Source organism: Lissotriton vulgaris, chromosome 5 (assembly GCF_964263255.1).
Source record: "Lissotriton vulgaris chromosome 5, aLisVul1.2, whole genome shotgun sequence".
NCBI classification, from domain to species: Eukaryota; Metazoa; Chordata; class Amphibia; order Caudata; family Salamandridae; genus Lissotriton; species Lissotriton vulgaris.
The window spans coordinates 235320141-235346257 of NC_141693.1; the positions used below are offsets into that span (position 1 = coordinate 235320141).

General features: G+C 43.0%; 1 protein-coding gene across 4 annotated transcripts in view; it reads right to left on the bottom strand.

Annotated features, from left to right (window-relative positions):
- The window catches only part of GRIN1 (glutamate ionotropic receptor NMDA type subunit 1), an 851805-nt gene that overhangs the window by 268320 nt on the left and 557368 nt on the right, over positions 1-26117 (bottom strand). For all 4 annotated transcript variants that reach the window (XM_086921247.1, XM_086921250.1, XM_086921251.1 and 1 more), the window contains 2 exons: positions 13338-13456; positions 3923-4035 (listed from right to left, as the gene is read on the bottom strand). In XM_086921247.1, coding sequence (XP_086777373.1) covers positions 3923-4035; positions 13338-13456 — 232 coding nt within the window. The remainder of the gene's footprint in view (positions 1-3922; positions 4036-13337; positions 13457-26117) is intronic.

Consider the following 26117-nt stretch of genomic DNA (forward strand, 5'->3'; position numbering starts at 1 on the left):
GTCTCTTCTACTATTTTGGCAAGCGGGCTCATATCAATGTTAAACAGTAGGGGGCTCAAAATAGAGCCCTGCGGTACTCCGTGTTTGAAGGTCATGATGTCAGAGCAAGCGGATTGTGAGAAGACTTCAAATGTACGCTTTTCCAGTAGTGATTTATTCCAATTTATGGCCGCACCACGAATGCATATGGAATGAAGTGTCCGGGCAAGGACCGCATGCGACACCGTGTCGAATTCTGCACTGAGGTCGAGCAGCACAAGGGCCACAGTTTCTCCTCTGTCCAGCATAAAACGGATGTTCTCAGTTATGCCTAGCAAGGTCGTCTCTGTAGAGAAGCCTGCACGAAATCCTGATTGATGGGAGGGTAACAGATCATGAGTAGTTATAAAGTCAGTAAGAGACCTATGAACATGTTTCTCCAGTATTTTTGCAAATGTGGGCAACAAGGAGATAGGCCGGAAGTTAGCTGGCAGATTAGGGTCCGCTCCCGTTTTCTTTAGCAGCGGATGAATCATCGCGTGCTTCCATTCATCAGGCACAAATTCTTCCTGTAGGGATGCGTTAAGAAGATCAGTGATTATGGCCAGGGCACTACTGTTAAATTGTTTTAGAACTGAGCATGGCAGTGGGTCTTTTGGCGAGCCTGATTTAATAGTATTAAGTAGTTTGTGAACCGTATCAGGGCTAAGCTTTGGCCAGTTATCTAGTGTAACAGGAGATGCCTCAGCAGAGGAGATGGGGCCTGGAATGTTAGCATTATTACTCGGCTTGACAGGTGGAGTATTGGGCAGGATCGGGTAAGTTTGATTATGTTCATTTAGAGCTTGTTTGATACCCTGATGTATTTTGTCAACTTTATCGACAAAGAAGGCAGCCAGTAAGTCGCATTGTGTCTTGTTAAGGTCTGGCGGAGGTTGTAACGTATGTGAACCAGCCAACTCTTTCACTATCTTGAAGAGTGTTTTAGATTGGTCTAGGGCTTCTGTAATTTTAGTGCAAGCGTATTCAGCTTTAGCTTTGCCACATAACTTCTGATAGTTTGTTAATTTTATTTTATAATCTTTCTTGGCTTCAGGGGAATAGGTCTTCCTCCATTGCCGCTCAGCGTTTTCACAGCTGCTTTTTTCCTGCTTTAGTGTCTCATTAAACAAAGGGGCGGGGGGACGGTGAGTATTTTGTTTTCATTTTGTTTTAGGCAGGGAAGCATCAATAGCTTCCGTGAGCAAATTTTGGACAGCTGTCGAAAAATGTTGTGCCATTGACTTTGTACAGGGACGATGGTCTTCCAGAAAAGAGTTCAGACTCTCATTATCAGGTTTTTTCCTTTTCCTAACAAGTTGGATAGGTACCGGTGCTTTATCTTTATTTGACAATTCCACCTGGAGGGAAAATTTAATCAAAAAGTGGTCTGACCAGGGCAGGGGCAGGGCGGGATACATAAAAATGTCATTTAAGTTGGAAAAGATGGGATCCAACAAATGACCGGCACTATGTGTAGGTCTTGAGTTCTTCAGGGTCAAATTAAGGGATGCTAGGTCAGTTATGAATTCCTTGGCCATTGAGCAATCCTCATTTTCCAAATGCAGGTTCGTGTCACCAATGATTGTAAAAAAAGCAGTTCTCATTACTAAAGGACCCATGAGTTCTGACATGTCTGTCAACCATTTAGGTGCAGTTCCTGGCGGCCGATAGATACGTGCTCCAGAAAAGGTCAAATTTGGTGCTAGCGAGAGTTTGAAAGTTGCGCCTTCGCAACCCTCACATGGGAGTCTATTAAATTCACAGCTATAGATCTTTTTGAAGATAATTGCTATTCCTCCGCCTAACTTCTTTTCACGATCAAGTCTCACTATGGCATATGAGTCAGGAAGTGCCATGGCTATATCTGGGCCAGAGCTTTCTTGTAAGCATGTTTCTGTTAGGAACATGGCGTCTGGAACCTCATCTAATTATAGGTTAAATATTTCTGTCTTGTGTTTCGGTAGTGAACGACAATTAATACTGAGAAATGAAAAAGATTTTGATTTAGATGTCAAGTTGTCCTTAATATCTCTGGCCTGTATGGCTCTTGTCCCTACAGGATCTATGGAGAGTAGGCAACATTGGCAAACAGCTTTCCCCCAACTCAGCTTCAGCGTGCTGCAGGAGGGTTGTCTTATGGGTCTTAAGGCCTGCAAATGTTCAGAAGTATATTTAATGTATATGGGGGCGGACATAACAGTCGATATATCTACAGTAAGTGGTACCTGTAAGTGGGCGCTAGAAGGTACTGGTGATGGCGCCATAGCCCTTGGGCCCGTCCGAGGTGCGGACGGGCGCAGACGGGCTGACTCTGGCGTGACTCCGGCGCTGACGAAGCGCGTCCACTATATGCGTCCGCTGACGCGGAGAGCGTCCGTTTCCTTTTGTAGGGATGGCTAGAGCGCTGTCACAGCTGCCGCCTCCCACCCAAGATGTCTGCCGTTGTGAATCTTCCCCTTAGACTCGGTGCACAGCCCTAAGATCGGCTGAAACCGTCAAGTGCAGGGAAAGGGATTTGCGAGGGCTGGGGTATGTGCAAATAAGTAAAATATGACTTTTAAAAATCGCAGTATAAAATGTAAATAACACACGCTAGTTATCAGCAGGTTATCGCAAGTTAGCACACGATTCAGCAGCAGCCTACCTCCCGGCTCACGGCTCAGGAGGGGTCCAATTAATTAGGCAAACAACAAATACACGAATCTCGCGTTTGCTCTCTAAGGGCTCCTTTTGTAGGGATGGCTAGAGCGCTGTCACAGCTGCCGCCTCCCACCCAAGATGTCTGCCATTGCGAATCTTCCCCTTAGACTCGGTGCACAGCCCTAAGATCGACTGAAACCGTCAAAGTGCAGGGAAAGGGATTTGCGAGGGCTGGGGTATGTGCAAATAAGTAAAATATGACTTTTAAAAATCGCCGTATAAAATGTAAATAACACACGCTAGTTATCAGCAGGTTATCACAAGTTAGCACACAATTCAGCAGCAGCCTACCTCCCGGCTCACGCCTCAGGAGGGGTCCAATTAATTAAGCAAACAACAAATACACGAATCTCGCGTTTGCTCTCTAAGGGCTCCTTTTGTAGAGATGGCTAGAGCGCTGTCACAGCTGCCGCCTCCCACCCAAGATGTCCGCCGTTGTTAATCTTCCCCTTAGACTCGGTGCACAGCCCTAAGATCGGCTGAAACCGTCAAAGTGCAGGGAAAGGGATTTGCGAGGGCTGGGGTATGTGCAAATAAGTAAAATATGACTTTTAAAAATCGCTGTATAAAATGTAAATAACACACGCTAGTTATCAGCAGGTTATCGCAAGTTAGCACACAATTCAGCAGCAGCTTACCTCCCGGCTCACGCCTCAGGAGGGGTCCAATTAATTAAGCAAACAACAAATACACGAATGACGAGATAAGCCTGTCTGCTCATGCCAAGCTACCAAGGGGGTGAGCAGGGGTTATTAAAGAGTATAATCCCCTTATCCTGACCTAGAAGCAAGGGTCCCTATTTGGACAAAGGTGAATACCATTGCCAACTAGAGACCTCAGATCTAACACCCCCTCGCCACAATGAACAGTGATAATGTATGTATCTATATATGTGACGTTTTTATAGCGTAAGTCAAAATGGCAGTAGAGCTGTGTCAACGGTCAAAGGCAAATTTACAGACTATAAGTGATAGGAGATGTTGTTCGATTCTAAGCAATAAATAACATTTTGTATTGGGAGCATCTGTACATATAAAATTGTGTATAAGCATGTATCAATTCCAAAAGGCTAATAATTGCCACTGTTAGAGAATCATTGGCTCTTTCCCACACTCAAGAAAGGTAATATTCTATTTACAGGCTTTTACATATTATATGCTAATGATGGATATACTGTAGCGGTTACACATTTATTTGTTACCTTCGCCTATTCCAGAATTCAGCAGTACACCCCAGGAGAACCACATCGCTGAAGACAGTGTCAAAGCATCTTCTTCTTCTTCCTCGCTGTTTACTTTAAATCGCCCGAAAGGACTGAAAAAAGAAATCACAAATTAATTAAGACTTTATGATAATAAAGCATGTATTAAATAAGGGAAATATATACAATCAAATCAGTTCATCCTTGTTATGTTATTTGGAATTATAGGCAGAGATTTAAGAGTAAAAGCTATAAATGAACAGATGTTGTGTTACCCACACAACCATCACAGGACTAGAAAGTGTGTAGTAATCTTTGACTTATCACATTGGTTCCACAAATCAATCCAGTTGTGGAAATCGCATGTGTTGCTTCTAATGGCAACCAAAGAACGTGTTTGCTTTCATCCTGCTTCCCCTGCTTGTCATAAACACTGGGTGCAACATTCAAGATTCTGGCATGCCGCTTTTTTCAAGACAATACATCGCACCCTCAGTCTTTCCAGAATGTTCCTGTTTATCCTGTCTCGGGCAACGGTAGGATCTAAGATTTGAATCCTGGTCACTTGAGTATGTAGGACTGTGATGCCAACCTCCTCAGCATCTGCACCTGGTGCAGACACGAGGTCCCAGAAAACCTGCGTACTCACCTCAAAATGGTACAGCAGAGGAGACCCTTGAAGATCACATTAGATGCCAGTCACTGCTTGATAGAAGAATGACACTCACCTTCTTTTTCCAGAAGCATCTCAAATCGTGTACGAAGTTAATTTCCCTATTCCGGAAGGAAGGTGGATTGTTTACAGCTTCAGTGACGATTCCTACTATGCAGAATTGGAATTAGAAGTTAATTACATTTGCTTCTGCATTGTAGGATCCTCACCGGTAGTCACAAATGTAGAAAAGAGTTGCAAGTATATTCCTCACCGCAAATTCAAGTATTTTCCAGTAAATGTGCAAGACTGAGGCCAGACTAAACAATCTGAAATCTTAACCAAAGAGATTCTTTAAAGCTGCCTGATCAACAATTACATTTGCTTTAATGTCTTCCTCTAAACAATGTTTGGTGAACATGTGAAGCGTTTTCCATGTAGCAGGCTTACAGATTTCAGAAAAAGGAAAGTTTGTCAACCAAGCAGCTGCAGCAGTTTTCCCTCTTGTAGAATGTGTTTTTGGTTTACCAGTCAAATACCTGTTAGCCTGTTGCTAACAAAATACTATGTAGGTCAGTATACATCCAGCATTGGTTTGTTTAGTAGATGTCATCTCGGTAAGGAGAGGTCCATAAATTACATATAAATGGATAGACTTTCATACCTTTTAGGTTCTCTCTAAATAAAATGTCATCACTCTCAGAATTTCTAGTGAGTGTATTGTTGTTATGGTTGGGGTCGAAGGGGTATTGAAAAACACTTGTTTAATAGTGGAATAGGCTAATTGATAAGAAATCAGAGATAAGATTGTGTAGAAAATTGTGGTGAGTCACTAAAACTATCCAATTGTGATGAAAAACACTATATGGTTCAATAGCAGATAAAGCGGACAGCTCCCTAACCCTTCAAACAGAAGTGATTGCAACTGGAAAAGCTACCTTCCAAAAAAGGTGCTGCAATGATGCCTTAGGGTTAGGCTCAAAATTTGGAGCCATTAAATTAGATAACACCAAGTTAGGTTGCCATGGAGCAGAAGGCTGCTATCATCTTCCGGTATCCAAGAGAAGGCCCTCGACTGGACCACATCCTTCCTCTCCAACAGATCCCAGAGCGTCCGCCTCCCACCTTTCCGATCGGAAGCCACCGACATCATCAGCGGCGTCCCCCAGGTCTCCTCCCTCAGCATAACGCTGTTCAGCATCTACATGGCCCCCCTCGCACAAGTGGCCCGCCACCACAACCTCAACATCATCTCCTACGCCGACGACACTCAGCTCATCCTCTCCCTCACCAAGGACCCACGCATCGCCAAAACCAACATCCACGACGGAATGAAGGCCATCGCCGACTGGATGAGGAGCAGCCGTCTGAAACTGAACTCAGACAAGATGGAGGTCCTCATCCTCGGACCCAACCCCTCAGCCTGGGACGATTCCTGCTGGCCAATCACTCAGGGGACAGCACCGACACCCACCGACCACGCACGCAATCTTGGATTCATCCTCGACTCCTCCCTCTCCATGTCCAAACAGGTCAACGCCGTCTCCTCCTCCTGCTACAACACCCTCCGCATGCTCCGAAGGATCTACAAGTGGATCCCGACCGAAACAAGAAGGGCGGTGACACAGGCCCTTGCCAGCAGCAGGCTGGACTACGGCAACGCACTCTACGCCGGAATCCCAACCAAACACCTACGACGACTACAGCGCATCCAAAATGCCTCCGCCCGACTGATCATCAACGTCCCCTGCAACAGCCACATCACCCACCACTTGAGAAACCTACACTGGCTCCCCGTCGACAAGAGAATCACCTTCAAACTCCTCACCCACGCACACAAAGCACTCCACAAAGCCGGACCAGCCTACCTGAACAGCAGACTCAGCTTCCACACCCCGACCCGCCAACTCCGCTCCACCAGCCTCACCCTCGCCGCCTTCTCCCTCGTCCAACGAACAACCTCAGGCGGCAGATCCTTCTCCTATCTCGCCGCCAAGGCCTGGAACACCCTTCCTACCCATCTACGGCAGACCGAAGACCTACTCACCTTCTGAAGACTCCTCAAGACCTGGCTATTCGAACAGTAGCAAAGCTTACCCCCTCCCCCCCCCTCAGCGCCTTGAGACCCTCATGGGTAAATAGCGCACTCTACAAATAGATTGATTGATCTTCCAGGGTAGAGTTTCTTCAGTCCTTCCAAAAAGTCGTTCATCACTGGGTCTGTAAAAAAATATCTTTTGCCTGGCCTTTCCCTTTAAGCTGTGATGGCAACAAAATACTTTTTTTGAAGAATACAGCAACTTCGATTTTGCAGAAGCAAATGATAGGATATAATGGCATATTCTTGTGGGATCATAGTTATTCTGTAGACAACCCTCTCCACTTAAAACTTCGGGATGTTCTTGTGGAGGGCCGTTCGGCTTCTTTTAGAATGTTCACACATTCCTGAGATAGACCTAGGTGTCCATATTTCAGGAGCTCAGGAGCCTTGCAGCCAAAATCTATGGTTGTATGTTGTGATGATGGATCTCCCCCAACATCTTCCATAGCAGATTCAACGGCATGGCAATTTTGTGTATGGTCTTGGTCTTACTGACAGATCAAGAAGTTTCAAGACCACTACTACTGCAATAATTCTCTGGCAATATGTAGCATTTTCACATTGCAGTACTGATGGAATTAGTGGTAAAGGTGGAAAAGCATACTGAAATTTGTTGGTCCAATTCTTCAAATGAGCATTGCTCATTGACTCTGGTTCCCATACTCTTGACACAAAACCTCAGCATTTTGCACTTTTCATTTGTTGGGTAGTGGATTCTTTACATGTTCTAGAACAGATAGTACATTTTATTGTAGATTGAGATACCAAAACCAACACATATAAAAAATAAGAGATAACTGTCTCCAAGTTCATAGCAAACATTCTGTTTAAGAACACTCTTCAGCATGTGTTCTACAATGTTAAACACTTATGTGGATTTTATGAAAGGTTTGGATCTCCGTACAAATGAATTAAAGTATTTTTTTAATTTCTGTGCTAAAACTGAGTAGACCACCATCCTTTTTATCTCAAATCGTAAAGTGGCACAGACGGAGTCTTTCCCATACCTAGGAATCACTTTCGACTATAAGCATCTTGGACGAGTATGGTAGAGAACCGTGGGATTATGTTAGAAAAGAGCACTAATGCTATTCACTCTTTCTCAAATAAGCTGGGAACAAGAGACCCAGACATTTTAAGAAAGGTTTATGGGGCTAAATCAAGAGCAGTAGCCACATATAGTGCAGGGGTGTAGGGCCATGTTGACGCAGAGATATAATTGATTGGATAAATGTTGCTCCCATCCTCTTATGGCACTCAGTTTGGCGTAGAGACACAGTGTCATTGACCTAACAAATAATACAGGATTGCCTATCCCTTGAGTATAAGGAGAACATTTTATGGCTAAAGTATGTGAAAGATACTTTATACACTCTTGATTTAGGCAGCTTATTTGAATCGCCAGAAAAATTTGTCTCTGTCTCAAAACAAGTACTAAAGACCTGTTTTATGATCGCTTCGAAAGGAGGGAGATTGAATGTGCAGCGTAATAAACATACAGTTAGAGAATATATTGAAGGGCCATTGCAGGTTGAGGGAATATCCCCCTATCTGGAGTTTGTAACAATCCCACTGCACAGGTTTATTTTGCTAAGGTTTCGGCTCAAATATATCCCTTGCATGTTGGGCCACCCTGCTGGTATCTTTTCTTCGAACAATCTCCCGTGTTGCCCATGTAATGACATTTCACGACAGTCTGATGTGCACGTCTTTTTTTCTGTAAATTTTATTGTAAAAAACAAAAAAGGTTTTTAATTCCGCTTTTACGTAAGCACAATTTTAGACAATGGTGTTTGGCTCTGTATTTTTTTATGTATGCTGCCAGATCCGCTAACCTGTTGCAGTGTTGCCTCTTTTTTATCTATGTGTCTCGAATCCAGGAAATCATTTATTGACTGATACTGATGAATTGCTTCTTTTAATATTTTTAACAGTGATATATACTTACTTTTATGATTAACTTGTATTAATCAAATAAAGTCATTTTGATGATGAAGTGTGCTACATGAGAACACTACATGAAACCCAACACATCTTCCCCTTATACAAATTATAAACAGAACCTTATTGAAAGTCCAAGTACATAAACCAATTCAAATGCTATCCTTACTGATTCAGACAAAGACAGGAAACTCCCACCTAATGACCAAAATACCAACACACACACATAAAAGCAGGCAAATATATTTCTCTTGTTAAATATTCCCTTAAGATCCTTGGGGGATGGCATTCACTTGATGGCTTTCTCATAACAATCATCAACGATGCACTCAAAGTATCCTCTCTAGATGAACTTCTCCAGTCACCGGGGTTCTTATGTGCAGACAACTCCACATTTTCCATTTTTATAAAAACTGAAGAAATAACTGACAATCTTTCCTTCTTCCAATGTTTCCCGTCATCCAGTTCTACAGCACTCTTCTCAACATCCACAACCCTCTTTGATGATGAAAAACAAAAGGATCCATTTTTATGGAGATCAGGTAATTTTACTCTTACTATTCCCCCGCTGTCGCCATTAATCTCCTACCATTCACTTTCTCATACTTCTTCTGTGCTAATTCTATTTTCCCACAAACCTCACGTGTATCAATAGACACTTCACCCTTACCCATATATCATTTGTTCAATTTAGAACCAGGATGTATTCCTCTCAACAACACAGAATGTGACACTTCTGTATTAACTTTGGGTGTGGTGCAAATTACCTAGAGAAGATTTTCAATTCACCCACCTAATATAGACTATTTACTAAAGATAAATGCAGTTCTTAATTTGAGCCAGTGGTTGCTGGTGTCATGCCGCTGGTGTCCCACTTGGCATAAATCCCTGGGATGAGGGAAACCATTGGCATCTCCATGTTGATGGGGAATTTTGGGCCCCAGAATTGTCTTTGCAGAAACATATGATGCTCAATCCAAGATGGACACCTTTCTTTCTCCACTCACTTGAAGGCTCCCAATCCAACATAGCGGCACGCTGCTTCTTGACATAATTTCCTGTTTGCAAGGTGAATAAGGGAGTAAGGGCCATATGTATCAACATCCTGATTTGCGATTCTCAAATAGCGATTTTTTAGAAATCGCTATTTGAGAATTGCAAATAGGATGTATGTAAAAAAATCGCAATGTTTTAGCAATTTCTCAATATTCCTTAATTGCGATTTAGCAAATTGCGAATCACAATTAAGGAATACTTTCCCATTCATTTCTATGGGCAAGGAGGCCGATAGGAATGAATGGGAAGTTATTCTCAATTTGCGATTTGCTATTTGAGAATCGCAAATTGAGAATAATTTCAAGGGTGCAGGGGTGTCAAAAGGACACCCTGATGCACCCCTGAAATAAGCATGGGTGCACATGTGGCGCACATACATGCCCTAAGGGCATGTATGTGCTTCACATTGCACTTTTAGAAAAATGCAAAAAAAGTGTATTTTTCAAAGAAATTACAAATTACCACCAACTTGAAGTTGGTGGTAATTTGCAATTCCTTAAGGTCAAATTGCACTTTTTTGGTGCTTCTTACATTGCATTTAAGGAATCTCAAAATTTGCGATTCCTTAAATACAATCGCAAAATAAGGAATCGCAAATTTTGCAATTCCTTATTTTGTCTTAATACATACCATTTGGCAAAATTGCATTCGCCAACGCCGAAATTCTGTGAATTTCGACGTTTGCGAATACAATTTTGCTTGATACATATGGCTCTAAGTCCTTTCTTACTTGTGTTGCAACGCTTCCTTGTGCTATCAGTGTGTTTCCTTGCTTCTGAGTCCTTTCCAGGAGGTTTCTAGAATTACTTTAGAGCATGGGTGCCCTGGTGCTTCTTTTTCCAATTTATACTTTCAAAAGTCCTATGTGGATCATAGGATTTTTGCGATTTATAAGAGGACTGGCATTCCGGCTAAAGTTTGAATCTGTATAGAATTACTTTAGAGCACGGTGGTCCTGGTGCTTGTTATTTCAATTTATGCTTTCAAAAGTCCTATGCTTCACTTCAGACTTTTTAAAGCAAAAAAATTGAATAACGAACACTAGGAAATTCCACAAACATATTTATTCATCAATAAGGTCACTATTATGCACACTGTTCTGGCACCTAAACACCCTCACACTATTAAGGATAAATACTAAAGACCCATGAGTAGGAATTGCTCACAGTTTGCTGTGATCTCACTTTTTGTGTAAGGCACTATACACTAGGGTGTTTCAAATGTTTAAGGCTAGCAATTAATATATACTTTGTTATTTTAAGCCTTGAGAAAGCTCCCAGCTTTCAGGCAACATAGGCAGCAAAACAAGTGTTGGTTGTTTTAATTCACTATCAGCTGTTTTTGATTCATTATCAAGGCAAATTACAGCTGTACTTGATTAGTTATCGAGGAGGAATACGAAAAGACAGAACTCTGTGATAGTAACAGGCTATATGTGGTTTATTATTTTAAAACAATACACAGGAAGACGTGATTTATAAAAAAGGAGAGATTTGATAAGATGCGATTCTGTGTTGTTTAAAATAAAAAAAGGAATTAATAACTAAAATAAGCAAAAACAATTGTATTTGTGAATTTTTGAAAATAGTTGTATTGAAGGCCCTAATACCATTTATTTCAGAAGCATTCTTTTTATGCATATACGCAATCCCTAAACGTTCTGATATAACTGAACAGTGACAGACTGTTTCTATTGAGGAGACTACAAAAACTGTAATACGTATGGGAAACATACATTGACTTTAGTAGACTTCAAATTAATCAAGAGGAGGAGTTACCCTAACCCTCATAAGAGTATTAGATGTTTTTCCATGAAAATGTGCTAAATGGAAATATCAAAGGCATTATAGAGCAGGATAGAGTAAGTCAGGCCTGAAGCTGCATGTACATTTTCAGAATTGTGACTGAAAGTCCGACTTTACCATTAAAGAGCTTTTCATTACAATTCTATAGCCACCAAACTCAACCTGTCTACCTGCTCCCAATTGGAATTTACAGCTTATTAAATTTAATAAGGTAACTTCAGTGTTTTCCGATGAGAGAGGCAGGCCTTGCAGTACTGAAAAACAAATATAAGGGTGTTTCCCTTCCAGGACATTTAAAACCTGAAAAATACATGTTGCACTTTTTAAATACATGTCGCCCTGCCCTCAGGGCTATTCAAGGCTACCCTAGGGGTTACTTATATGTATTGAAAAGGAAGGTTTGGGCCTGGAAAAAGGGTTTTTGCAAGCTCCTAATGACAGTTTAAAATTGTATACATAGGCTGCAATGGCAGGCCTGAGACATGTTTAAAGGTCTACTTAAGTGGGTGGCACAATTAGTCCTACTGGTCCACTACTAGCATTTAATTTACAGATCCCTGGGCGTGCGTAATACCACTTTACTAGGAGTTTACAAGTAAATTAAATATGCCAGTTGGGTGTAATCCAATTCTACCATGTTTAGAGGACAGAGCACAAGCACTTTAGCACTGGTCCCAAAGGCCAACAAAAATTGGTTGAGAAAACGGGAGGGTGAAGGCAAAATGTTTGGGGATGACCCCACAGAGAGGGCAAAGTCCAACGCTATCTGATTCTGAAAGAAATTACTCTGTCCAAGAAAGATAATTCTTGGCCGTGAAAAAGCCTGTACTGCATGGAGACATTTCCTAATGGGTGCCTGAGAACCTTTTGAAATCCGAGCAGATCATCCATAATCTCCAGTGCCTCAGAAATATGCAGTGTAGAAACAGTTCTCATGCTAACTTTTTAAAATAAGTATGACATCTGCATTACCTAGATTACAGGCACTAAGAAAACTTTAGTAGATGCTCTGTCACGAAAAAGAGCATTTTCAGTCCGAAAAATATTTAAAGGCACTCTTAGACTTAAAAGACACCCAGTGAACCAATAAAGGTTCAGGTTTGGAAGGATTTGCAATTCGAAATAAATCAGACAGAGCTCCGTTCACCCGGGTCTCGTTAACTGGAGTTAGAAAATATAACTGGCCACATTAACATCTATGAGGCATGATGGAGGACAGGAGGTACAGTGAGCCTCTTAAAGGCACAGTGCCAGATTTTGTATGCCTTTCTTTTGCAGACTATCTGCTAACATACGTCTTCAGTCCCTTTCTTTTTCCTTTCTGAAAAACATTTGTGAAAGATGTTCTCCAGTCACTTCTATTTATTTAGAGACTATTTTATTAAAATTGGACACTTTTATAAAATGAAAATTAAATGAAATCTGTACATTGTGAACCTTTTTATAGGCTACAAACATATACTTTCATTATTATGGCACTCATTTCTAAAGAAAGACACTACACAGCACAGTTGTACTCATGTATATGTTTGTTTATGTCTTTTTTGCAGTGCTCCGGTAAACCATGTGTAGGTCGGATTATTCATTGCTTACGACTATTGATGAGGATGCCCTGGAAGAAAACTCCTCGTTTAAATCATTGATTCCAAATCAAGTCAGAGCGCAAATGTGACACTTCTTCACTGGCTGATAAAGCCTTCTCTGGTTATTTTATTATTGCTAGGAAATAAGCAGCGCCTGAAAATATCATAGTAGTCTCCCCTGCTCTTTTATCATGTTTGAAATTTATAAAGTACAACTATTCAAACTTATACAAAAACGTGATAGAAAGACACGGTACACCTCTACAATAGCACTCACCTAAAACGGTCAAGTAGATATAACATCACAGCAACAACATGCACCGAAAGTCCAACGAGAAGCCACAGAGTACTCTGAAAGGGCTGCATAAATGAGTCCAAAGTACTCCTGGGAATTTCCTAGGAGAGCAATACATTAATATTCAGTGAATTAAAACAAGACATGAAACATGGCATCCACTAATCATCCTAAGAAGCAGACTTTGAAAAAGTACACAATATACAATACCCTACATCTTTATTCCTATAGCCTACCTCCGAGTACTCTATCCTTATGTTGACCAGGGGATTCTCAGAGCACTGAATTGTTATGCATCTTTATATGACCCTGCGAATTCTCACAATAATGCGTTCTCATAAAAGGCCAATAATCCTCACAGCACTGCATACTTAACAATCCCAAGTACCCCGCAGCAATGCATTCCTATATAATTTTGAAAAACCCGGGTTTTACTTCATCCTTACTTTAGCATTCAAACCTTCACAGTATTGCATTCTCCTCACAGCACCGCAGTCGTATATGAGCGTGAGAAACCTCACAGGACTGCATTGTTATAAGAGCATTAAGATTCTCCCATCACAGGTTCCATATATGCACCTGAGACTATATGCACAGAACTTTATCCTTGGCAGGGGCGACTGGTGTTCATGGGCAAAAGGGGAGTTGCCATGTCACCCTCTGGGAGGAGTACAAAAGGGGGTGGTAATGGACAGAGCATCTGAACCAATCAAACACTCACACCCAGTCAAAATATCTGGGTTTAATCCATCACCGTTCTTTAGCCCACTCTGCCACCCCAGTTCAGACATGGCTATATGCAAATCAGTCTGACCCTGTGCCTCATGGGAACAGTCCAGCCCGAACTGCCAAGCCATGCCTTCCCTGGACCGGAAACAAGCTTCCGAGGACCAGTTTCTGGCATTCCAGCAGTCTTCAACCCGGCTTGCTTGAATCCAGTGGCAAAGTGAGCAAGGGACTCATGTCTGAGCATACCCTGCCACACCCTCTGGGAGGAAGCAAGAGTAGGGAAAATAAACACAGAGCAGCTGAAAAGAAATGACTGCTCTAAGGCAGTGTGCTGAATCTCCTGTGTGAACTCTAGTGAACTTTGCAGATGTCGGACTGCACAAGCGCCAGCTGGGCAGGTTTTCTTCAACCTGCAGGCACAAGCTACAGAAGTGACATCACATGAGAGGGAGTGCTGAATTAGAATACCATGAATCCGGTTGCTTTTGATATGCATGAACTTTGGCCTTGGCAGGCGTTAAAAAACTCCATTCACTTCATTGGGTGGAGCAGGCCGATGAAGACAAGGAGGGAGTGGGTGGCTACAATTTGTTGGTTATTGCAGAGGGACAGGCTTTAGGAGGGAATGCAGGGGCAAAGTGTTTAGTACTGCATTATGTTTCACTTCAAAAAAACATATGGAGCTGAGCTCCTTATCTAGAGCGTAGAAGCAAAGAAAGGAACCAGCTGCGGACAACTATTGCACTAGTGGACTAAAAGGTAAGTGTGCAGTTAACCCTCTGCATCAGGGGCATCATCACCCTCCACCCTCACCCCACCAGCATCCCTGCTTTAGCAGCTACAGAGGGAGTAGGGTTCTTGATGGGCCTCTTCTGTCTGCAGCTTGGCAGGACAAAGGTTCATATTGAGGGAGGGAGGGATGCAGGCAGGCAGGCAGGCAGGCAGGCAGGCAGGCAGGCAGGCAGGCTGGATGGATGGATGGATGGGTGGATGGATGGATGGATGGATAAAATGGTGGATGGATAGAAGCATTGATGAATGAGTGATAGGATGGATGGAAGAATGGACAAGTGAAAGGGAGAGAGGGTGTATGAGTGAAAGTGTGGAAGGCTAGATGAAAAGGTGAATGGATGGAGGAGTGAATTGATGGATCAATGGATGATGAGAGAAAGGATGAATGGATGGAATGAAAATATGAATGGATGAGTGAAAGGATGGATGAGTGAAAGGGTGTACATATGAGAATGATTGTGAGTGGCGGAGGGAGAATGACAGTGAGTGTAGGTGAATGTTACTGTGTGTAAGGCACAGTAGGACTGAGTAATCCAGAATAAGTGAGAATTAGTGAGACCGAGGGAGACAGAGTGGGTCAGAATAGAACGAATGAGACAGCGTGAATTAGTGAGACTGAGTGAGTCAAAGTGAGACAGTAAATTTAGGGGGTTATTTACTAGAGGCCTGAGCCACTGGAGCATCACTTTTTTAGATGCTCCGGTGGTGCAGGCCTCTCAATCATATCTATAAGGTGACACAAAGCCACCCTGTGTGACTCTGCATGGGCTCACAGTTATGGAGTAAGAAAAGGCAGAGCAAAGCGCTGATTGCTTCACTCTGTGCCAAGGAGGCGTGCCATGGGCATTAAGATGGGTGTTCCAATGGATTTTGACGCTGCCCCAGATTTGCAAAGTCAAGTAAACCTGGGGCAGCGCCAAAACCTTACGCCTCCACAGAACAAGCATAATGAGGAGAAACGTTTTCATTTCTCCTAACATTTTTCTCTTCCCATGTGTGCTACATTATGCAGCACACATAGAATGAGGACAACGCCTCCATGGATTATTTTTATGCAGGAAGGTGTCTATCCCTGCACAAAAACAGTCCTGCCCACAATGCAGAACAAGGGTGCCTGTGTTGGAGCTAGGCACCAAATAATGAAGCAGCCGGGCTAAAAAGAAGGACAGGAATGCACCATATCTCGTAGATGCAGTGCATTCCTGCCCTTTCAATTTGATATAGGACAGCACAGCAAAAAGACTTGCGGCAGTGCCCTACACCAAATCTTTGCAAATGAGGGCCATAATGCATGAAAGCGTGAGAGAACCCATCAAGATGAAGCTCATTGGTATTTGATCCAAGATTTACGCTCAACCACTTTTAAAGGTCACCAGCATTACTGCCATCTATACCATTATACGTGTTCAAATGTGCCCGATCACCCATTAATCCCAAATGCATGATCAGATTTAATCAGCAGCCTTTAATCCTAACTCTTTAGATTTGCCCCGCTACTCAAAAATTATCTGTGCATGTTCAGATTTGCTTAATTCCTCATTTTGTTGTAGAGCATGTTCCTATATACACAATCACTCAATAGTTTTGAATGCACGTTTAGATTTGCACTTAGAAATAATATGTGTAGCTCAACTACATAACACTTCATATGTGTGTGTGTAATAGATATAGAAATGAGTGTGTATATATATCTATATACATGTAACATATATATCTATCTATACTACTATTATAAAGAGAGAACACAAACCTTTGAGCCAGGTAAACTCGGGAACCGCAGCGCCAATTCAAACACCTGATACATCATTGTAATTGTCAGGGTGTGCAGAAGGACATAGGCTATATAAATAAAAAATATATACGTTGTTTAAGAAATTTAAGTTCAATAAAAAAGTAGTCCCTCCAAAGTAGCGCCGGCCGCGACGTGCGTGTTGACATCAGGAGTGGCGTACAGGAGCGCGAGGAGGAGCGGTGACGAGCGGAGGAGCGGGTGCTTGCAGCCGAGAGCGTGGAGGTAAGGCAAAGGCACATTTGCGGATGACACCGACTGACTGTGAGGATTCTGGCCCACGAGGTCGGAGTCAGAAAACACCCGTCTACCTTGTGACGGCTGAGCGATATATCCCTGCCATCGGAGCATGTAAGATTTGAGTAACATGTGCAAAAGGCAGGTCCGCACAACGAGAGAGTATGTGGCCTGACGGATAGCAGTGCCGACTTTGGTGCTGAAAACCAAGGTTCGAGACTCGTGACACCCAGAAATAAATTGGACACTTACAAGTCATAGTTTTTAACGTGCGTTGGGTGTTTGCAAGTGCATACATCGTTTTTCATTCAGTGTAAGCCCTGCACTCTTTATTTCTGCCACTTAATTAGAAGGAACCGTGTTTTTGTCAAAATATATTTTGAAACGATCCATTCACTGGACTGTAACAATACCTTTGGCACAATGGAAGGGTTTACTTGACGACAAAAAAGCTGTTCCAGTCATGGGAAGTATATTGGAATTGCCTGATTCTATTTTATTGCACGATACTTCAGAGAAAACCTGTGTCACCCTCGAAAGGTTTGAAACATATTTTCAGGTGTACTTTCTTTGACGTTTAAATCATGATTCTCAATACCTCTGCTAATGTCTCACATCCTTTGATCTCCTGATTCTGACTGAGAGCTGCTGCCAGTGGGCTCAGCATAAATTATACCAAGCAAACACAAAGGTGATATTGGTTTTGTGATGAGTGAAATTGCGTCTTTTCGGTTAACTTGTTTAAATTTGTGGTTATGTGGATTGTTAATACGTGTTTGTGATAATGGATCAATGATGTAATTATTGAATATATGAGTGAGTGTTTCTAGGCATAAATGGGATGGGAGAGGAACTTGGTGCATATATGTAAGAAGAATAAGTTCATATATGGATGAATGACTGGGTGCATTGAAACATTTTTCAGTGAATGGATGGATGAATCTGTTTGTGGGAGTGTATGGATAGATAATTGAAACATTGCATCTACCAATGTGACATCATCTTACTGCTGGACAAATCAAGCAGTCAAATATGAGTGTACCTGCCTGAGCAAAACAGTTGAACTGCTACTCTGATATACTGTACGGCTAGGGTGAATGACAACAATTCCAAATCCCGATTTTGGGTAAGGTGTTAGCAAAAACAGTTTAATCTATACTCCAATTATAAAGAGAGAACACAAACCTTTGAACCAGGTAAGCTCGAAAAGTACACCACCAATCAAAACACCCAAGACATTTTTGAAAACCTCAGGGCAAGCAGAAGGACATAGGCTATTAAAAATAAAAAATATATGTAGTTTAAAAAATGTCGAAATAAAAATAAAGTAGTCCCTTGCAAGTAGCGCCGGCCGCGACGTCTGCGTGATGACATCATTTGCGTTTGCTCTCCCTGGCAACACTTCCGGAAATGGCGCCGAAGATCGCGACCTGCTGGGAGGACTGCCGCGGCCCTGCTTGCTGCTGGGCGAAGTGGCGGTCTGTGCGGAGGGGGGCACCTGGAAAGTGGCGGCCTGTGCGGGCGGGGCGCCTGGAGCGGGACCGGCGGCTGAGGTAAGGATCAGGGGAGGGGGCCGGGACGGGAGGGGGCCTGGATGAACCGGGCGGGAGGGGGCAGGCGGGGGCGGGAGGGGGCCAGGGGCAGAAGTGCACAAAAGCCTCAAATGCTGCCCCCAGCCCCTTTCTGCCCCAGGCAACGCTGGGGCGGGCTGCTAGTATATATATATATATATATATATATATATATATATATATATATATATATATATATATATATATATATATATATATATATATATTCCCCCCAAAAACATAGGTTTCAGGCATGTTATAGTTAGAAATTAGCATTTAAAAAACCTTAGAAATTCACCGAAAAAACATAGGTTTTAGGGAAAGTTATAGTAAGTTGGACATTTCCCTCGTACAACACTAGAGAAATTCCCCCGTTGTCACTGACCATGTCACTGACCATGTCATGAGTGATGTAATAGGTGACGTCATTAGCAGTGCATTACGGGAGCGCAAGTTATAGTTAGCTGAACTAACTATAATGGGGGAATTTCTCTGGTTTTGTACTAGTGAAATGTCCAACTAACTATACATTTCCCTAAAACCTATGTTTTTTTCAGTGGATTTCCAAGGTTTTTTAAATGCTAATTTTTTTGTGTCATCATTTTTAACTATAACGTACCTGAAACCTATGGTTTTTTCAGTGAATTTCAAAGGTTTTTCAAATGCTAGTTTCTAACTATGCCTACAGAGGTAGGACATGTGAAGAAAGAAGAAAAAAAAGCACGGAAAAAAGCAAAAGAAATGCAGAAAGAAGCAACACAAGTCCACAAAGACGAAGAAAAGTGCAGTAAGAAGCAAGACATGTGCAGAAAGAACCAACAGAGGAGCAATAAAAGGCCTTGATGCAAAATCATCCTGTGCCCACAACTTTTTCAGATGGGTACTGGTGGTAACTGACTCTGACTAACCAGGCCTAGAGCCAGTGCTAAGACACTTAGAATACAGTGAAAACACCAATATACCTTTGGGAACACTTTGCGTTGGGGTACCTCTGTGATTAGCCTGACCTCCTTTGTAAGGCCCTAGTACGTAATGGGGCAGGGGGATTAAAACTACCTCTTAAAACCCGCTACGGGGTGCGTTTGCACAGTGGTGAAGGGAGGGAGAGGCCTGAGGTGATGTGTGCAAACACGCCCTGAGGCCGTTTAAGTTGGGAGATTAAGTCCCCTTGAATCCTGACGGTCCCTGGGGTTCAACTAGCCAACCAGGTACCTCCAGTAAGCGCCGCAGAGCTGCGTTGCAGAGAGGTGTAAGAAGGGGCTTGGCCTGGCCCACCTCTCTGCAACGCAGTGCAGTGGCGCCTACTGGAGGTACCTGGTGGGGTTGTTGGCCCCTAGGGACCCTCAGGATTGGAGAGGAATTATTTCCCAACTTAAAACGCAGCACAGGGCGTGTTTGCACAATGTTATCTCAGGCCCCATCCCATCCCTTCACCACTGTGCAAACACGCCCGTGGAGCATTTTAAATTGAGGGATTAGGTCTCCTTGAATCCTGAGGGTCCCTGGGGTCCAACTAGCCCACTAGGTACCTCCAGTAAGCTCCACAGAGCTGCGTTGCAGAGAGGTGTAAAATGGGGCATGACCTGGGCCACCTGTTTGCAACGCAGCACAGTGGCACTTGCTGGATGCACCTGGTGGGCTAGTTGGCCCCTAGGGGCCCTCAGTATTGAAAGGAATTAATTTCCCAACTTTAAACGTGCCACAGGGCTTGTTTGCCCTCATGTCAATCCAGGCCCGCCCCTCCGGGGGGGGGCAGTGTGACCCGCAAATATTTATGCAAAGCCCCGGGGGTGGCGGTCCCCAGGGCCGTGTGGGGGGGATTGGGACCCCCCACACATTTTTTTACTGTCCCCGGGACCTGGCCTACCCAGGGGCTTCAATTAAACGAAGCGCGGGAGATGGTGCTTTGTTTTTTTTAATGTTCTTGTCCCGGATTCGCGCGGCCAGCATGAATTCAGCTGATTTTTTGAAAATGCTTTTTTTGGGTCCTGCGGGCCTTGTGGGACCCCTTGAGCAGGCCTAGGGGGTCAGGGTGTTTCTACCCTGACCCCTTTTCTTGCTTTGCACGTTTATTTTTCTATTTTCTTGTGCCTCGGTTCTACTGAGGCACAAGATGGCTGCCAACACTTCCTGGTTTGAAGTGTTGCCAAATAACAATACATTAGTGGAGGGCCTGAGACCAGCCTAGGTTGTACCCCTTTCAGAGCTAAATGAACAACAAGAAAACCTAGGGGTCTCTAAAGGAAAATATCTTGGAAATTCCTTATTAACTAACCAGACGTCTAGCAAAGTACATAAAATTAGTGTCAAGACTAAATAGTTCTGACAGAAGACAAGAAATATTACGCAAAGGGCCACCTGTGATTGTAGATCAAGACTCTTGTAGGATTCCCATCAAAGACTTGTAATGATCAATGTTATCATTTGGTCATCCTTAGGGTCGTGTGTCTCTAAATCAGGGGTCTCCAAACCAGTCCTGGAGGGCCGGATCCATGCCAGATTTTTAAAATTACTACATGTATCTCAATGGGGATATCCAAAAAATCTGGCATGAATCCGGCCCTCCAGGACCGGTTTGGAGACCCCTGCTCTAGATCATTGAGACATAGATCGTACCCTATGGTGGATTAGGGTTCCGACCCACAATCACTGTTGGACCATGTGGTATTGATCTGATGGAATCAGGTGCAGTGCAAGAAATAATAAAAGTGGTGAATTAAAATAGGCTAGACAATGTTTATTGAAGATGGCCTCTTCCTGTTAAAACCAAGAACAGTGCAATATCATAGCAGTTTAACCAAATATCATGCAGATACACACGACCCTAAGGATGACCAAATGATAACATTGATCATTACAAGTGTTTGATGGGAATCCTACAAGAGTCTTGATCTACAATCACAGGTGGCCCTTTGCGTAATATTTCTTGTCTTCTGTCTTAACCATTTAGTCTTGACACTAACTTGATGTACTTTGCTAGACGTCTGGTTAGTTAATAAGGAATTTCCAAGATATTTTCCTGTAGAGACCCCTGGGTTTTCTTGTTGTTCTTCTTGAAGTGTTGACAGCCAATTAGAATGCAGCTCATGGTCGGCAGGGTGCACGGATCCACCGCGCCTCTATATATCAAAACATTTATATTTTGATTTTCTCAGCAACTACGTAACGGATTTACACCATTTAAGAAAAAGAGTTCTTTCTGAAACAAGGGCTACCTTTGTGCCAAATTTGGTGTAATTCCGTTCAGCAGTTCGAGCTGTAGCCGTGTCTAAAGTTTCCTATGTGAAATGCATTTTTTGACTTTTTTTTTTATTTCTCAGGATTTACTGAACGGATTTACACCATTTAACAAAAGAGTTCTTTCTGAAACAAGAGCAACCTTTTTGCAAATATGGTGCAATTCCGTTCAGCAGTTCGGGCTGTAAGCTTGTCTAAAGTTTCCTATGGGAATTAACATGGAGAAAACACGTTTTGGGACCCCCCTTTTTTCTCGTCCCCCGCTTGCCGAATCACCTTGAAACTTCGAAGATAGGAGCTAACTGGAGCGCCCCACGAGCTTTAAAAATTGTGAGAAGATTCGTCAACTGGCGCCAAAATGATTAGGAAAAGAAAAAATGCTTTTTGAATAGAAATGAGGTCCTAACTATAACTACCTATTGGTGACCGCCAATAGGTAATATATATATATTCACTAAAAAACAAAGATTACAGGGATGTTATAGTTAGGTTCAGATCTTTTCAACAGATGTAGTTATCACAGGTAACTATAACTTGTGTCCTAATGTAACTATAACTTGTGCCCCCTGCCATGCACAGTATTCTCATCAATAATTTCACTGCAAGTGTTGCAATGATATTATAAATGATATCATAGAAGATGTCGTGAGTGACGTGATATATGGGGTAATTAGCAGTGCATTGCGAAGGCACGAGTAATAGTTACCTTAGTGTATGAGTTATAGTTACTTTAGATAACTATAACTGCTGCATTTCTATGGTTTTGTGTGTGTAAAATCTGAACCTAACCTTTAGGACGTGTTCCTTTTTGCAGAGTTATTCCCAAATGTTTTGCATTCTTCTTCCTAGTTTTCTGACCCCTTTTTGTTGGCTTTAGGACTCTGGGTACTTTACCACTGCTAATCAGGGCTAATGTGCATATACTCTCCCCTCTTAAACATGGTATGTGGTTTCCCCATGATTTACTAGTAAGTCTCCAGTATAGTTCACTATGTGTGCCCGATGCCAGTAGTTCAAATGCTACAAGTGGGCCAGCAGCATATTTAAAAGGTAGGACATGTACTCATGTGTTTTACATGGTCTGGTAGTGAAATACTTCCAATTTCGTTTTTCACCACAGCAAAACCTATCATTTCCATAGCATTGGAGCTGCCTTGTAACATCTTACAAGTGTATCTGCCAATTGGGAGCTGATAGAAAATTGGAGTTTGGTGTCTCTGGACAATTTAAAAATACATATTTTATTGAAGTTAGTCTTTAATTTGCAGGTCTGAAAATACCAGTTTTAGAAAGTGAGCATTTGCTTACTTTAACCATTTAACCAGGGTAAGGGTTAAACTTTCCAGAATGGGAGGGAAATCTTTCTCCTACCTGGGCCCCTCTATCTGGAACACTCTTCCTACTTTCATCCACAAAGAGACTAACTACATGAGTTTTCGGAAAAACCTCAAAACCTCGTTGTTTGATCAGTAAAGGACCTGCTTACTGCCTAGGACCGTCCTGGCGCCGGGAAACCCTTTTTGGGTAGCTGAGCGCCTTACAAATTCAACAAATAAAATAAATAAATAAAATAAATTATGTGCCTCTGCCTGTCTCTGAATATGTGGGTCAGGGTGACAGTTTGGCTCTCATGCATTCACTCTATACAGTCACAAAAGGGAGCTAAGGTGTTGCGTGCATATCCCAATGGCCCATCACCAGGCTGATGGGTTGTCCTGAGCTAGAGTGTGGGAGGAGTCAACATTTGCACCTGACCAGGGCTGTGCCTTGCCACACCCAAAGTAGTCTCTACCCCCTGTAGTGTTTCTGGAGTCAGGGCAAGAGAGGGTTGGGTCTTGTGCACGACAAAGACTTTCCTTTGAAGGTTGCCTACTTCAAATGCTGAAATGGGTATAAGTACTGGGCCTCCGACACTATAAACTCAGAACACTTCTGTACTGAGGACATTCTGCCAGAAAGAAGAGCTGTGTTGCTTCAGGAGGGACTGACACTTTACTGTTTGCTTTGTTGTGCTGGCCTGTTGCTTGCTGACTCTGTCCTGGGAGTCAAAGGACTGGATGGACTTTGCTTTCTAGATCCTGCTTTTTAAGATTCTCCAAGGGCTTGATCTAAGCTTGCCTCCTGTTAAGAAGTCTCAAGGCCATCAAAGAATTAATCTACAGAACCTGGACTTCCTTGCTGAGAGCCCTACTCTGCCAAGCGGTGCCAAATCCAGCTCCTGGGCTCCTGGAAATGAGTTTGCTGTGAGCAACAAGAAGAAACCAGCACCTCGAGTGTGCCTTCGGAGCAGGGGCCGCTCTCTAACACCACGGCACTGCCTGCACTGGAGCTGTGGTCCCCGCTCAACGCAACAACTGTGACTTGAAATACAGACCTCGACACCGCCGCAGTACCTCCAAAGAACCACCACAGAGGGAGGCCTGAGTACTGGTTCACCGAAGTGCATGGCGCATGACTCTGACTCTGCTGCCGCACTGGTGGCCCCATGGTGTGACATTGACACTGCAAAATTGACAACGCTTGGCTTGACTCTCGACACTTCATTGACCCCACACTGACAGTAGAACCGACGCATCACCACCAACACCGCATCACCTCCGCTGTGCCTTGCACCGTCCCGGGTATCACCGGCTCAACAACTCCATACCGCATCCAGGAAAGAACGCCTCACTTGCTTCAGTGACACCTTACTTCCTTTGTACAATGCGCCACCCAGAGTCCAAACATGCCGCCGACCTGCACCAACAATAAGGAACCTACCTTAGCGATGCCTCACCTCCCCGGCACCTCACAACGTCTTTGTTGGTCATTGTTTTCCAAGGTGCTGTAACGGGGGTCTGTATGACTCTGTAACTGGCCAGCTGTCCATAGTGGTTGTCCCAGATCTTTGAGCTTCGACTTTGTCAACCACGTCTTTATAGTACCAGTTGTAACTATTGGGTTTCTAAGCGCTATAATTGCATTTAATTTTTGAAATTTCGTATCTTTACTTGTCTATGTCGGAGGTTTGTCTTTTTGGTCTTATTTTAATCAGATAAATAATGGGTTTTTTTCTAAACTGGCATGGAGTACTTTTGTGGTGTTTTCACTGTGTTACAAATACATTACACATTGCCTCTGGGAATAAGCCTGACTCATCTGAGCCAAGCTACCAAGGAGGTGAGCACGGGTTATCTTTGGCATGTAACTTACTTACCCTGACTAGAGTTAAGGCCCCTTGTCTGGACAGTGTGCAAACTACTGCCAACCAGGGACCCCATTTCAAACAGTCCCCGTAACCTTTGTCTTTTTCTGTACATTTCGATAGTTGTTTTAACTCTATTTCCCATCTATAACGTCCCTGTAACCTTTGTTTTTTTCAGTGAATTTCTATGTTTTTATAATGCTATCCCCTAACTATAACATCCCTATAACCTTTGTTTGTTTAACTAAATATCAACAGCTTTTTCTAATATAAATTGTACTGCGATTTGACCAATAAGATCAATTTACTAATATGCATTTTCACAAGTTTATAACTACATTTTATTTACACTTTCAATCTTGTTAGAAATGTAAAGCTAAACATTTAAATATTAAGGTGAAGGTAACTTATGTAGTCTTTCTATAAATGCAATGCACAAAGTATTTTTTTAAAATTCATTTTATGGATCGATGGATCAAATAAGGGTTCTGCTGGTTATATTACACACATTCAATACTAAAACAGCAACACATTTATTATAAACATATGATACTGCAATTTCTATAAGTGTATCACTGCCAGTTTGTGGGCATGTGAGTGGCTGGGTGAGTGACTATGTGGGTTCATTAGTGGTTTTGTGGCTGTGTGAGTGGCTGTAGGAGTGTGTGAGGGGTTGTGTAGGGGTGTAAGTGGGTGTGCGTGTGTGTGAGTTGATGTGTGTGTAGGTGTGTTGGTCTGTGAGTGGGTGGTTTTGTAGGTCTGTGATTGGGTATGTGGGTGTGTGAGTGGGTGTGTGAGTGCTGTATGGGTCTGTGAGTGGGTGTGTGAGTGGTTTTGTGGGTCAGTGAGTGGGTGTGCGAGTGGCTGTATGGGTGGGTGAATGGTTGTGTGGGTGTGTAAGTGGGTATGTGAGAGTTCGAGTAGGTGTGTGGGTCTGTGAGTGAGCACATGTATGTGTTTTTATTTGGGGTCGGAAAACAATTAATGAATGCAGCTAGGCCGCATTCATTAATTATAGCCCAGGGAGTCCAGACCTGGGGTTGTGTTCAAAAAGGGGAGTGGGGCCAATTGGCCCCCTTCCCTGAACCATTTAAAGGCCCCAGGAACCCCACCCCTGGGTGGAAATAATGAAAAAAGGGAGGTGGGCCTCAGGGATCCCCTCCCTGATCCATTAATGGCCTGGGAAGCCCACCCTTGGGAGCTGAAATTTGCATAATAGAAGA